Genomic DNA, 15,494 nt, shown 5'->3' with positions numbered 1-15,494 from the left:
ATACTGTTTTGCAACAGTCTTGAATGGAACTGGGCATAGGGAACCGCTTTGAATGAAGCCACCATCTTTCCTAACAACCTCATGCAAAGGCGAATAGAGGGATCACCTTTCGACCTGACCATCTGCATCAGCTCTCTTATGGAGTTGATCTTTGCCTGAGGCAATAAAGCTTTTTTCTGGGCTGTGTCTATGATCAGACCCAAGTACTCCAGCCTTTTTAGCGGTTTTAAGGAAGACTTCTCTAGGTTGAGAATCCACCCCAGACTTTCCAGGTATTTGGTTGTAATGCGCACGCTTTGCTCCAAACTAGCCACTGACTGTTCTATTAGCAATAGATCGTCAAGGTACGCCAAGACTGGTATGCCCTGTGCCCTTAACCTGGCTAGAGGTGGAGCCAAAACTTTTGTAGACACCCGGGGTGCTGTAGCCCGAAGGGCAAGTCTACACACTGAATATGATGCTGTTCTACCTCAAACCGCAGAAACCTTTGGTGAGCGGGAAATATAGGGACATGCAGATCTGCATCCCTGATGTTGTTAGACGCCAGAAGTTCTCCTCCTTGTAGGATATAAACCACCGACCTGATCAACTCCATGCGAAAAGAGTGGATCTTCAGCATCTGATTTAGATTCTTTAGATCTAGAATGGGTCTGACATCCCCAATCAGTTTTGGTACCGTAAAGAGGTTTGAATAAAACCCCAAACCTTGCTCTTCTGTGGGGATTTGTACGATCTCCCCCTGAGCCAGTAATCGGTCTAGTGCCCAAAACAAAGATAGCCTTTTCCCTGGATCTTTGGGAACGTTTGACCTCAGAAAACGAGACGGTGGAAACTCCTGAAATTCTAGTTTGTACCCTAGAGTCGCCGCGGAGACGACGCATCTGTCCTGAATTTCCTCTTACCAGAGGTGAAGGTTTTATGGAACCCAAAGAAGAAACAACTTTCAGCTGACTCAGATAGGGGTAGCTTGAAAGTGGAACGAACCATCTCCGTAAGAGATTGTACCAGCAATTTCTCAGATTGCGAGGCTGAAAAGGGTTCATCCACCGTTGTTTCCTCTGCGTAATCTGTTTGTCTTTCTCCCTGATCGCCAGAGGGTAACACCTCATCCTCTACCCACTGTTCCCTTGGTAAAGGGTCTAAGGTGGGGAAGGGGGACCTACCACGCTTCCTATCCTTTTGGATGGAGGATGCGATTAAAGCCGCTAATCTTCCCTCTAGGCCCAGCAGGGTGGAGAAAAAGGCATCTTCAGTCACATATACAGGGGCTGAGATGTGAGAAGCAGCTGCACCACCAATTTGTTCCAATGACTCACCCTGGCTTGCTACAGCTGGTATTTCAGGAGAAGATGACAGTGTGGAGGCACGACTGGAGTTCCCAGTGCCTGGGGGTGAAATCTTTGGTACCTTCTTTGAGGTCTTTGTGGTGTCTTTTTTGGGAGGCATAGTCCTAAGCACAAAAGCAGGGTAAATGCACTACTTGCTGAGCAATAGTCTAGCAATACAATGCCGCTAATAAAGTTCAGCTTGGTGCTGAGTAAAATGTATTTCCTCTACTGGAAATGCCTATATGCATCGCCTTACGTTCCCCCACCGCTCCTGTGTCCTATGTGCCAGACATCCATACTCACCAGCTCCCGGCTGAGGAGAGTCTGTTTTTCTCTGCTCGGCGCCGCGCCTAAGCCACGCCCCCTCCACTCATTAACCCATCCCCCCTCGTTTAAACTACCAGCAGTCCGCACGCACCCGTACGAACGGCATTCGGGTCTGCCTTTCTCGGCAGACCCAGCGAGAGGGGAGGAAAAAGGGGAGGCGGGGAATCAAGCTTGACTCTTATGGGCTTCTGTGAGGACATAAAAAAATCAACATAGGGAAGCCGCCGCACCCCCCCCCCCCCCCGGGGGGGTTCAATCTACTGTTGTACCTCCCAGCCCCTTAGTTCCCCCAGGGGGGAAAAGAACATGCTGTTGGCAAACTTTGTTCTAGATGAGGAATCCCCCCTGGCTGGCCGAGACCACACACATGCTGATGTGACTGAGAAGCAACGTACCAAGATATGTGCATTTACTCCCTCTAGTGGAGACTTAAGGCATGACAACATTTTACTCATGGAAGAAAAAGCATAGGTGGACTTTTTACAGTTCCTAGTCTTCTTCCCTTACCTTTTTCTCGTCGCAGAATACTGCTGAAGACAGACAGATCCAAACTTCACCCATCACGGTGGGCTGCGTTAGCAAACCTTCAAGGACCGCGTCCCTTTTTATGAGGGGGTTCCACTCCCTTGGACCTATATGAGCACCCCGCCAGGAAAAACTTTAGGTAATGTAAGCATGACCAAAAAGCCCTGGGTCCCGGGGTCCAGCCCTACAAGGAGAGGCGTTACAGGCAAAACCTCGTTCTTCCTATACAAGGCCCGGGTACCATCCACTTTCGCCTCAGTGGCACTTTGGATGGATCAGGTCTATGGAGGCTGTTTAAATCCAGCAAGGATCCCTCCAGCGGAGGTCTTCAGAGCACATCTTCACTCGTGACCAACACCTTATACACTGGCGAAAAAACTGAGGTACTCCTGATAGGAGGAGGGGTTATATAGGGTGTGAACTTCCTGTATTGGGTATACCAGTGTCCATCACCTGAAGGTGCCTATATACCCATATAAAGTCAGGTCCATAAATATTGGGACATCAACACAATTCTAATCTTTTTGGCTCTATACACCACCACAATGGATTTGAAATGAAACAAGATGTGCTTTAACTGCAGACTTCCAGGTTTAATTTGAGGGTATTTACATACAAATCAGATGAACGGTGTAGGAATTACAACAGTTTGTATATGTGCCTCTCACTTTTTAAGGGACCAAAAGTAATGGGACAGATTAACTATCATCCATCAAACTTTCACTTTTTAATACTTGGTTGCAAATCCTTTGCAGTAAATTACAGCCTGAAGTCTGGAATGCATAGACATCACCAGAGGCTGGGTTTCATCCCTGGTGATGCTCTGGCAGGCCTCTACTGCAACTGTCTTCAGTTCCTGCTTGTTCTTGGGGCATTTTCCCTTCAGTTTTGTCTTCAACAAGTGAAATGCATGCTCAATCAGATTCAGGTCTGGTGATTGACTTGGCCATTGCATAACATTCCACTTCTTTCCCTTAAAAAACTCTTTGGTTGCTTTCGCAGTATGCTTCAGGTCATTGTCCATCTGCACTGTAAAGCGCCCTCCAATTAGTTCGGAGGCATTTTCCCAACAGCAGATAATATTGCCCGAAACACTTCAGAATTCATCCTGCTGCTTTTGTCAGCAGTCACATCAATGAATACAAGAAAACCAGTTCCATTGGCAGCCATACATGCCCACGCCAGGACACTACCACCACCATGCTTCACTGATGAGGTTGTATGCTTTGGATCATGAGCAGCTCCTTTCCTTCTCCATACTCTTCTCTTCCCATCACTCTGGTACAAGTTGATCTTGGTCTCATCTGTCCATAGGATTTTGTTCCCGAACTGTGAAGGCTTTTTTAGAGGTTGTTTGGCAAACTCTAATCTGGCCTTCCTGTTTTTGAGGCTCACCAATGGTTTACATCTTGTGGTGAACCCTCTCTATTCACTCTGATGAAGTCTTCTCTTGTTTGTTGACTTTGACACACATACACCTACCTCCTGGAGAGTGTTCTTGATCTGGCCAATTGTTGTGAAGGGTGTTTTCTTCACCAGGGAAAAAATTCCTCGGTCATCCACCACAGTTGTTTTCCGTGGTCTTCCGGGTCTTTTGGTGTTACTGAGCTCACCGGTGCATTCTTTCTTTTTAAGGGTGTTCCAAACAGTTGATATGGCCACACCTAATGTTTTTGCTATCTCTCTGATGGGTTTGTTTTGTTTTTTCAGCCTAATTATGGCTTGCTTCACTAATAGTGACAGCTCTTTGGATCTCATATTGAGAGTGGACAGCAACAGATTCCAAATGCAAATAGCACACTTGAAATGAACTCTGGACCTTTTATCTGCTCCTTGTAAGTGGGATAATGAGGGAATAACACACACCTGGCCATGGAACAGCTGAGCAGTCAATTGCCCCATTACTTTTGGTCCCTTAAAAAGTGGGAGCCACAAATACAAACTGTTGTAATTCCTACACCGTTCACCTGATTTGGATGTAAATACCCTCAAATTAAAGCTGAAAGTCTGCAGTTAAAGCACATCTTGTTCATTTCATTTCAATTGTGGTGGTGTATAGAGCCAAAAAGATTAGAATTGTGTCGATGTCCCAATATTTATGGACCTGACTGTAGTTAATACTATAGCTCTGTGTTCCATGATAAACCATAAAGAAATAACATACCCCCCTCTCTCTCCAACTGTCTATTATTCACCCCTATCATAGGACTAACTACCTATCACATGAGACTGGTTCATACAATATGGGTTTCTATTCACTGGCTTATTGCATACCACTGGAAATCTTCCTCACTACCTTAACCCAACTGATAACAATTAACAATATCATCCTCATGGAAAAAATATTTCATACCCTAAACAATACAAAACATCTATTTGACAAAAAAATGGGACCCTTGGTTTATTCATGCAGAATTCTTAAACCCTGAATAAATAATTTTTATAATCAAAAACTCACTCAGGAATATTTGAACTAGATGTATCTCAACAACAACCGGACAGTAAGCTGTATAACTTTGTTTAAATAATTCGATCACACACTGTATATATCAACATAAATTTATTGTAATGATGATTCCTTTACTCTGTTTCTCTTGATATATGATATCACGCTTTGTACCACTATTTGTACCTAATAAAAAGTTTGTAAACAAAAAAATTCAATAAGCTTTATTACAAATTATATAAATCAACAATGCTAAAAAAAGTTTTCTATTTAAAATACAGCAATGTTGCCTTAAACCGTATAACACACCACCTTTTATAAGAATAACATTGAGCCATCTATTCATCTAAAAGAACCATGGAGCTGGGTCCATTGGTGTTACGTCAGATGTAGAGTTAAAGAATAAGAGGTGTGCCGTAACTCAGCTCTACACATTGCGAGTAAAAATGCTTCTTCAAGAGCTTAGGCATGTATTATCTTTTCAATCAAGGTAGCATACAAGAGGGCAGATATCCAGGATACAGCAGAGAACAGAGGGATGTAATGCCAGAAATTGTACTGCTCTATATATAGTGAAGATTGCGCAGCAAACCCAGTTCTATAAATTTTGTTGTTAATATAATACCAACATAAGATACAAACAGGTCGATTCAGCTTGGGTGCTGTATTGGTGACTGGGATTGTAAGGTTTTCCAAACCCAGTATACACTTCCTTATATCGTAGAGTATTTTCATATAGTCACCATGTAAAAGAACATCCACTGCAGAGCTCCGCTGCTTCAGTACCACCCAGTGTGGTAAATTTAAGAAAAGTTTTCACACGCAACATGTAGAGCTGAGCTGAGTTACGGCACACCTCCTATTCTTCAACGCTACATCTGATGCAACACCAATGGACCCAGCTCCATGGTTCTTTTGATGAATAGATAGCCAAATGTTATTGGTATATTAGGTGGAGTGATATATGGTTTAAGGCAACATTGCCGTATTTTGAATAGAAAACGTTTTTAGCAAGGTTGATTTATATAATTTGTAATAAAGCTCATCAAATTTTTAATATGTTATTGTGGTGCCTATAAAGTCCATCATCCGTTCCACATTTGGTCCTGGATTCTTTATCAACCATGTTTCTGCCTTCTACTTGCAACTTCAAATAAGTCACCATGCCTCCTACTAATTACCTTGGACTGTCTACTCTCCAAAAAGGGGTCATCTTGGGGGGGGGGGGGGGGTATTTGCACTGTCCTGACATTTCAAGGCTTTAAGATAGGAAGTTAAATCATCAGGATTGATCAATTTTCAATGATACATAGCGTAGCTTGTGGAATTTATTACTTTCACACAGACTAAATAATATACACTAATTGGGGTTATTTCTACTAAAGATATGAAGCATTATACAATATGGCCTAAAATGTATAAAGAAAAATCAATAATTTGCAAAACTTTATAAGAGAAACTAAGAAAAATATGGGTTTTTTTTTCAAAATGTTCACGAATTTTTTCGCTTATATCACAAAAAATAAAAAACCCAGTGGTGATTAAATACCACCAAAAGAAAGCTCTATTTGTATGAAAAAAAAATGATACACATTTTATTTGGGTACAGTGTAGCATGACAGAGTAATTATTCAAAATGTGAGAGCAATGAAAGCTAAAAATTGATCTGGGCAGGAAGAGGGCAAAAGTGCTTGGTATTGAAGTGGTTAAACGAGGACTTGGAAGCAATGGTAGGAAATGGTTTAACCTAAGGTCTCTAAAGAAGACATGCAGCCTCACATTGAAGCTGGATGAGAGGCGGTTCAATATTTAACTGTGAAAGGGGTTCTTTACTGTAAAAGCAGTAAGGACGTGCAACTCCCTTCCACAGTTGGTGTTGTCAGCATGTAGATAAATTCAAAAAAACTTTAAGATGTTTCTTGGCACAATGTACAGACAATGGAAAACAGTAGTGACATAAATGAACACAAACACTCAGGGTGACCTGGATGAACTAATGTCTTTTTACAACCTTACCAACTATGTAACTCATTTCTTATAATCCTCCTATTGTCGTGTCAGTCATAAAAATTATACAGGGGTCTCATTATTATCATAGCTTTTTTTTAAATTAATCTTTGTATATATTCATTCTATATTGTATTCTATTTTATTTATTTTAATTTACAGCCAGTATGCAACTGGTTACTGTGACCTTACTGTGATCGCTTTTTGGCTTTGACTTTACATTGCTTTTTCTAATTATTTATCTTTGTAGAACTTTTATAATTTTTACAAACACTTAATATAGATGAGAACCGTATAGATATTTATTGTAAATTTTATACCAATTTTTTATTAGTCCTAAAGAAGATGGTCCTTCAGAGCAAAACAAAGCATTTAATAAAATTATTTTCTGGACTTTATACAACTGGCTTGGCACTTTTCTCATTGAGAAAAGGAAAAAAAGTCACCGCGCAAAGGAATAAGTACTACTTGAGGTAGGAAATAATCATTTGGAACTGCTGCCTCTACTGATTACTACCACTAGGTGGAGTAAGTGAATTAAAAAGAAAACAAAGTAGATATGGCGCTGTCCGGTTGTTGTAATTGGAATTCAAATGTGTACGCTGCTCCCTTTATTAGGGGAAGAAATTGAGGTAGGAAAGGGGATGGTGTGTGATAATAGGTGTTCCTAGTGAGTAGTAATTAGATGAGTCTTACTCAAATATATGTGCACAGTTGATTAAAATATTTAGTAAAAAACTGAGTATGATAAGTGCATTCATTGATAAGTGCATTCGGTGTGCATAACCCTTGGATTAGAATATGGGTGAACTGGTGGTCCGTAAACCTGACCCAATATTAAATACAACGTGTCATAACCAACAAACAAAATTTAAATGACTATGATGTGTAAACACTGTGCAATATAAATAAATAATGCCTTTAACGTGCAATAAATACCAAATTAATAACCATAGTATGTAACAAAATTATAATATTCGTACAAAGTCCTGGTGTGTATAAACAACTACTATATAGCAAAATGAAGTTCTAAAGTGCTCTTGTGCCAGTGAAGGAATCCTTTAGATACTCTGGTGAGCTTTTCGGTGAAACAACACTCTGTGCGTGCCTTATTCGTGCTCCTATTCTGATTGCACTCACCAGATCCTTCACCCCCTCCTGGAGTCATACACCTCCACAGTATTTGCCACTGTGTAGCAATGTGGGATAACACCGTCCTTAATGTTGACTATGAGTAGATTCCATTATGAAAGAGAGAGAGGGAGCCCCAATAGCATAATACTGCATACAATTAGTTTATTGTGCAAACACATAGAAAGGTACTCACATGAAATAGGGATAATAAAAACATATATTGCTGACACAAGCCTCTGTGACAGGAAATGATGCAAGAACGTATGCTGACTCCGCCCTACGAGTTTCGTCACTCTGACGTCATCTGGAGCGCTTCATGTGAGTACCTTTCTATTCGTTTGCACAATAAACTAATTTTATGCAGTATTATGCTATTGGGGCTCCCTCTCTCTCTTTCATAATGGAATCTACTCATAGTCAACATTAAGGACGGTGTTATCCCACATTGCTACACAGTGGCAAATACTGTGGAGGTGTATGACTCCAGGAGGGGGTGAAGGATCTGGTGAGTGCAATCAGAATAGGAGCACGAATAAGGCACGCACAGAGAGTTTCACCGAAAAGCTCACCAGAGTATCTAAAGGATTCCTTCACTGGCACAAGAGCACTTTAGAACTTCATTTTGCTATATAGTAGTTGTTTATACACACCAGGACTTTGTACGAATATTATCATTTTGTTACATACTATGGTTATTAATTTGGTATTTATTGCACGTTAAAGGCATTATTTATTTATATTGCACAGTGTTTACACATCATAGTCATTTAAATTTTGTTTTTAATCAACTGTGCACATATATTTGAGTAAGACTCATCTAATTACTACTCACTAGGAACACCTATTATCACACACCATCCCCTTTCCCACCTCAATTTCTTCCCCTAATAAAGGGAGCAGCGTACACATTTGAATTCCAATTACAACAACCAGACAGCGCCATATCTACTTTGTTTTCGTTTTAACTTTTCTCATTGTGTTTTCAGTTACAGTAACAACTGCTCACTTAAATTTTTTTTTTTTGCTGTCACAAGCACAGGAAGTTAGAAGAAATCTCCCCAGCGGGGGCTCATGGACTACGAATGAAAAAAAACAAAAAAAAGGAGGTGTTACTATAGTTTTAACTAACATAGCACACAAATACCTTATATTCTAAAGTCTCTTTAAGAAGATTTTCTTCCTCCACAGAGAAGTTTAGCAATACTGATACAGCTTTGATCAGATGAAAAGCCTGGGGAAAAAAAATTACAAGAAATGTTCTGAATAGCCTTATAACAAATTATTTGCTTCATTTAAATGGCTTCTTCTAAGATGCCGTTGATTTGTCAAAAATAACATGCCAGCTGTTGCAAGGAAATGTTTTTTCATGGCCACACGATGCCAAAATCCTGCTGTGCAAACGTTCATAAAAACAGCAGGCAACTGAGCTGTTGTTTTAAATAGCGTTAGTGCACATTTGTTCGATGTGTTGATGTGCATTATACATTATTTGATGATTTAATGGGCATTAAAAGACCTACTGAATGACAATAACAACCAAAGAAAACACTTTCAATTGATTTGAACAGGGATATTCAGCATGTCCAAATGTTTAGGTAAGTAAGCGCTAGGACAGCACAACCTAAAAAAAAGGATATGCAGTACATCTGTGCATGGACATTTTCTCATGATTTATTACCTTAAATACTCTTTCCCACCAGAAATCCAATGCATTCCAAACTTCATGAAACAGATTACAAAAATGTAATCCAAGGTGTGTGAACTTATCCCGGACCTTACAAGCTTTTCCTTGGCAAAATGAAAATGACCCTGCAGCATGCCTCCTCCATCTCAATATGCTTCCAAAGCGAAAATACCATAAATCTTTGGTAATCCACCTCATAAATGCTGCCAGGTCCTGCATTCCGTCCAATTGGAAAACTGGACGAAACCCATTGATTACACAATGGATCAATGCAGTAAACGAAATATGTGCGCTATGGAAGATCTTGCGAAAACAGGAAGAACGCTTTGGTAAAACATGGTTTTAATGGACACACTTCCAATTTTCCACAACACACTTACTGACTACAGACCCATCGGGTAGAGGGTTATAGGACTACTCCCCTTCAGAATCCCACCCTCTCCCTCCCCTCACCTTTTTTTCCTTTTGCCTCTCTGCCATGTCTTTCTCTCTTTTTTTTAGTATTCTTACTTAAAGTTTTTGCCTGTACAAAAACACCTTGAAAGGGGGTTTGTTTGTTTTGTTTTCAATGGCAGAGCTACCGTTACCAGGCAATTTCTCAACATGGATAACATGATGGATAATGGTCTCTGTTGTGCTATGCCCTGTGAAGTAATTCCCTGTGTGCCCAATGAAGGTGTTCTCTGGATACCCTTTTTCTTTTTTGCGTTCAAAAAATAGAATAGAATAAAAAAAATAAAAAAGTAGCCCCAATGAAGGGAGCGATGTGTGGCCCCTAAAACACACTTGTCTCTTCCACCAATTTTATATTTTGGAATAAAACATTACGTTGGATTTTAATATACTGGGTGTGGTGCTTCAGTTTTTAAATTTAAATACTACCTTCACATTCCAAGGTGCCAGTGGTAGTCCCCACGTAAGCAGCCTACATATCACCCAGATACTCCACAGGCACACATCAGTACAGTATTAAAATTTATTTCAGTTAACTAAAGCATTATCTACTCAAGGTTCCAGTGCCATCAATGTATTAGGCTCCATGCACACTAGCGTTTTTTATAAGCTTAAAACTCTAGTCAAAAAAAAAAAACACCTCTGGAGGAAAAATGCTGATAAAAGCATTTTTGTGCCGGCTTGTAGTAGCGTTTAGAAGCATTAGCATTCTATTAGAGTTTTTACAGTACATATAGAAAAAAGGAAAAACGATTAAAAAAAGCTGTTAGGAGCGTTTTAGTAGCATTTAAGAACATTTCGCTTTTTTCTGCTGGAAAAACGCTCCAAAAACGATTTTTTTTCTGCTCCTAGCTGCTGAAGATTAAAAAAACGCTAATAGCCTAAAGTAGCGTGCATGGATTTATAGGATAACACGATTTAGGAGCAGAAAAAAATGCTAATATCAGCTTCTAAGAGATTAAAAAACCCTAGTGTGCATTGAGCCTTACTTAAAGTAATAAAATCTCAAGCAGCATTACCAGTCCTGATGGAGTTGTCTGAGCACTGTACTCCAGCAGCAAACTATTCCTTGTCCTTCGCTCTTCCTCTCCACTTGCATATATCATGTCTCTCTCCATTATGGTAAGGTTCCCCCAGAAGGTGTTTTTTAGCAGCAAAGTACATAGATATCAAAGGATTCAAAAAATTATTGGATTTAATAAAATTTTTATTGACGTATAGTAACTAGGGATGGGCTGACTGTTCGAGTCGAACATGAGTTTGACTCGAACATCAGCTGTTCGATCGTTTGACGAAGATCAAACATTATGGGCCGTTCGCGCCAGATTCGAGCAGTGCGTCACGGCCCATAATGCACTGCTGGCCGCATGCTTTGGCCAATCACAGCGCCGTAAGCAAACAGAGCCATAATTGGCCAAAGGCAGGGTGCCTTTGACCAATTATGGCTCAGGGGGTTAAGTACACACCCCACACTATATAAGGCCGCCAGCACATCGGACCTGTGTAGTGTGTTGCTGGCGGAGAGAAAGATAGAGAGCGAGAGCGTCATTTCATTTACTTTGAGCAGGCAGTTTATTCAGTTAGCTAGATCTCACTGCAGACCGTTCCTGCTGTACTGTTTCTAATCTACTTCAGGCAGACTCAGTGAGCTGCAGTTCAATATTATATATTATATATATATATATATATATATATATATATATATATATATATTTATATTTATATTTATATTTATATTTATATACACACACACACACACAGGCTTGTATATATATTGTATATAGTCTAGCCAAGCGCAGGCCATTCCTGGTGTACTGTTTTTAGTAAATTTCAGGCATTGAGATTCTGTCAGCTCTGCAGGGGCAGGCTCAGGGGTGGTTGACGCCATGCCAGCTTCAACCAGGAATAATGGTTTGCAACAATGGCACCAACCTCCTCTCCGCCCTCCGACAGAGACCTTTCACCCATGTTCCCTGTTTGGCTCACGTCCTTAATTTGGTGGTGCAGTGGTTCTTGTGCAGGTACCCGGGCTTACAGGATCTCCTGAGGCAGGCCAGTTAAGTCTGTGGGCATTTCCGCCGGTCATATAACGCCAGCGCTCGGCTGGCTGACCTCCAAAAGGAATGCAACCTGCCCAAAAACTGCCTCATCTGTGACATGCCCACCAGGTGAAACTTAACGCTGGCAATGCTGCAGCGGGTGCACAAGCAGCAGAGGGATATCAATGACTACCTGTGCGAGTATGGCACAAGGACAGGATCAGGGGAGCTTGGCTTTTTTTCGCCACGCCAGTGGCTCATGATCAAGGATGCATGCACTGTCCTGTCACCATTTGAGGAGGCCATGAGGATGGTGAGCAGTGACAGTGCATGCATCAGTGGTACTGTCCCTCTTGTCTTCCTGTTGGAGCACATGCTGCGTGGAATAATGGACAGGGCACTTGAGGCAGAACAGAGGGAGGAAGAGGAGGACTTCCTTACCTCTCAAGGCCCCCTTTATCTAGACAGTATTCCTGTAGGCCTGCCTATCACACAGGAAGAGGAGGAGGAAGAGGATTGTGTCAGCATGGAGGTGGAGCCTGGCACTCAGCATCAGCAGTAGTCTTCAAGGGATCATTTTCAGTCCTCAGAAACCCATGGACTTGTATGTGGCTGGGAGGAGGTGGCTGCGGATCAGGTCGTCCTTAGTGACCCAGAGGACTCCGGGACCGAATGCCTCAGCAAACCTAAGCTGCATGGCCTCCCTGATCCTGCAAAGCCTGCGAAAGGACCCTTGGATTCGTGGTATCAAAGAGAGGGATCAGTACTGGCTGGCAACCCTTCTTGATCCATGTTACAAGGGTAAGGCGGCGGAACTTATCCAGCCGTCGCAGAGGGAGCCGAGGATGAAACATCTTCGGGAGGCCTTGCAGAAAGGTTTATGCAATGCGTTTACAGAGCCTGGGAGGTTACAATTTCCTGGTACTCATGGACGTGTTGCTGAGGCTTCAGTCAGTCACAGAAGAAGCGGTGGAGAAGGTGGCCATCTGACCGATGCGTTCAGACAATTTTTTAGTCCGTAGCCCCAAGGTCTGATCGGTTCCAGTAACCATCGCCAGTGTCTGTTGTACATGGTGCAGGAATACCTAGGGGCAAGATCAGACTTGGAGGAGACCTTTACAATCAAAAATCCACTGGGCTACTCGGTCTTGAGGATGGATCACTAGCCAGAGCTTGCACAATATGCAATTGAGCTACTGGCCTGTCCTGCATCCAGCGTTCTTTCGGAACACACATTCAGTGCTGCTGGAGGCTTTGTAACCGATCACAGAGTGCGCCTGTCCACCGACTCGGTTGATCAGCTCACCTTCATAAAAATGAATCAGTCTTGGATTACTAGCTACCAAGCACCTGATGCTGATGTAACCGATTCATTTATTTATGAATGTGAGATCCCTTCAAGACTGCCTATGCTGATGCTGAGTGACTATCCTATTCCTTCAGTGGCTAAGGCCTAATTTTTCTGCCTCGTTTCACAGGGGCATGTAATTCAAATTTTTGATCAAAAATTTAACAGCAGGGCTCGTTCCTGCGATCAACAAGAGTATCTGTGAGGGGTTGCAGTGTTGTGGCACCACCACTATTGCCTAAGGCCCAATTTTTCTGCCCCTGTTTAACAGGGGCATGTAATTACAATTTTTGATCTAATATTTCACAGCAGGGCCTGTTCCTGCTCTCAACAAAAGTATCTGTGAGGCTTTACAGTGTTGTGCTACCACCACCACTGCCTGAGGCCCAATTTTTCTGCCCGTTTAACAGGGGCATGTAATTACAATTCTTAACATAATATTTCACAGCAGGGCCCATTCCAGCATCCACCAAGAGTAACTGTGCAGGTTTACAGTGTTCTGGTACCACCAACACCTAAGGCCCAATTTTCCACAGAGTGTATAGGGCAGGCCATATAGTATATACAGGCGGTCCCCTATTTTCAAAAATCCGACTTACAAATGACTCCTACTTACAAACGGAGGGAGACAACAGGAATCCACTGATTTATCACCAATCCTTGTTTCTCTTAAAAACCCCAAATTTTCGAAATCCAATTGTCATTGGGACAGAAAGTGAGGTGAAATCTTCTGAACAGGGGTACAGACAGCAAAACAAATGTTACAGGGGTGATAACCCTTCCCTACATTTTCCAAAAAGCTTTAAAATAGATTTTTTTTGGCTGGAGCTACACTTACAAAATGTACCTGTTCCAAATTACAGATTCTACATGAGAACAAACCTACAGTCCCTGTCTTGTTTGCACCACCGCACCGTATGCTGCTGTTCAGAGTATATAGGGCCTTTTTTTAATTTTGGTGCGGGGTTCCCCTTAATATCCATACAATACCCAAAGGGCCTGGTAATGGGCTGGGGGGGGGGGTACCCATGCTGTTTGTCTCACTGATTTTCATCCATATTGCCGGGACCCGACATTACATTAAAGCTTCAAGCAGTTTTAAATGACTTTTATTCCTTTAGAAATGTCATTTTGTGCAGGGACTGTTCTAAGCACGGGAAGCACGCGCCACTTTACAGGCATACTATTGACACCCCCCAGGTACGATATTTAAAGGAATATTTCACTTTTATTTTTCACTTTAAGCATCATTAAAATCACTTCTCCCGAAAAAACGTCAATTTAAAACGTTTTTTTTCCATTGATACATGTTCCCTGGGGCAGCACCCGGGTCACCAAACCCTTTTTAGGACAATAACTTGCATATTAGCCTTTAAAATTTGCACTTTTGATTTCTCATGTTCGAGTCCCAGAGAATTTAACGGTGTTCGAACGTTTGCGCGAACTTTCGGTCCGTTCGCATGTTGTGGATGCGAACCGAACCGGGGGGTGTTTGACCCATCCCTAATAGTAACACAAAAGTTAAAATATGAGCTCAGCTCGGGGGTATAGCCATGAGGTGCAAATATTAAAACATAAATTGTACATGGCATTATACAGCAAACATGTCAATTAAGACAAAACTGACGCATTTCGACATGATTCGTTAGGGTCTTCTGAGGATGAATTTGCTGTAAGAGACTACATTTAGCATGTCAAGTGGAAAAAACGCATGAATGATCGCATTAGCGCAAATAGCTGTCACATATGTTTTTACCTATATGCATACGGAGGAGGACCTTCCAACCAAGGTTCCCAAAGAGGACTATCAGACAGTTCCGCACGCCGGCAGATCAGAGGGCGCCTCAGGGTAGAAACGGACCCCACTCCATGCGACTTACAAGGAGTCACAGGCCAAGGCCCGCAAGGCCTGCCCTGCAGAGAGGGGCTGGCACCTGCGGCAGAATTCCAGAGCATCAATACTAGTGGTATGTATATAAATTATATTATGTAGCATTATTATTAATAAATTATTGAATATGTGGTTAATTTATACTTGTATATTAGTTTTTATGACTTAGACCAAAATGCCAGAAGAGACAATTAAATTGATTGAGTAGGGGTTTTTTCAAAATTAGACAGGAAAAGAAAAAATGTGAATATATTAGATATATTTCTGAACATATGGACTGATTAAGAAAATGGGTGCAAAAGTGCAGTTGGT

The 15,494-nt window shown here is 41.6% G+C and overlaps 1 protein-coding gene across 6 annotated transcripts in view; it reads right to left on the bottom strand.

Annotated features, from left to right (window-relative positions):
* The window catches only part of GOLGA1 (golgin A1), a 271,860-nt gene that overhangs the window by 50,715 nt on the left and 205,651 nt on the right, over window positions 1-15,494 (bottom strand). For all 6 annotated transcript variants that reach the window (XM_073600326.1, XM_073600327.1, XM_073600329.1 and 3 more), the window contains one exon: window positions 8,912-8,998. In XM_073600326.1, the coding sequence (XP_073456427.1) occupies window positions 8,912-8,998 (87 nt within the window). The remainder of the gene's footprint in view (window positions 1-8,911; window positions 8,999-15,494) is intronic.

Source organism: Aquarana catesbeiana, linkage group LG09, assembly GCF_042186555.1.
Source record: "Aquarana catesbeiana isolate 2022-GZ linkage group LG09, ASM4218655v1, whole genome shotgun sequence".
NCBI classification, from domain to species: Eukaryota; Metazoa; Chordata; class Amphibia; order Anura; family Ranidae; genus Aquarana; species Aquarana catesbeiana.
Note: the sequence above shows the minus strand (reverse complement) of the source record. Positions and strands in the feature narration are given on the sequence as shown.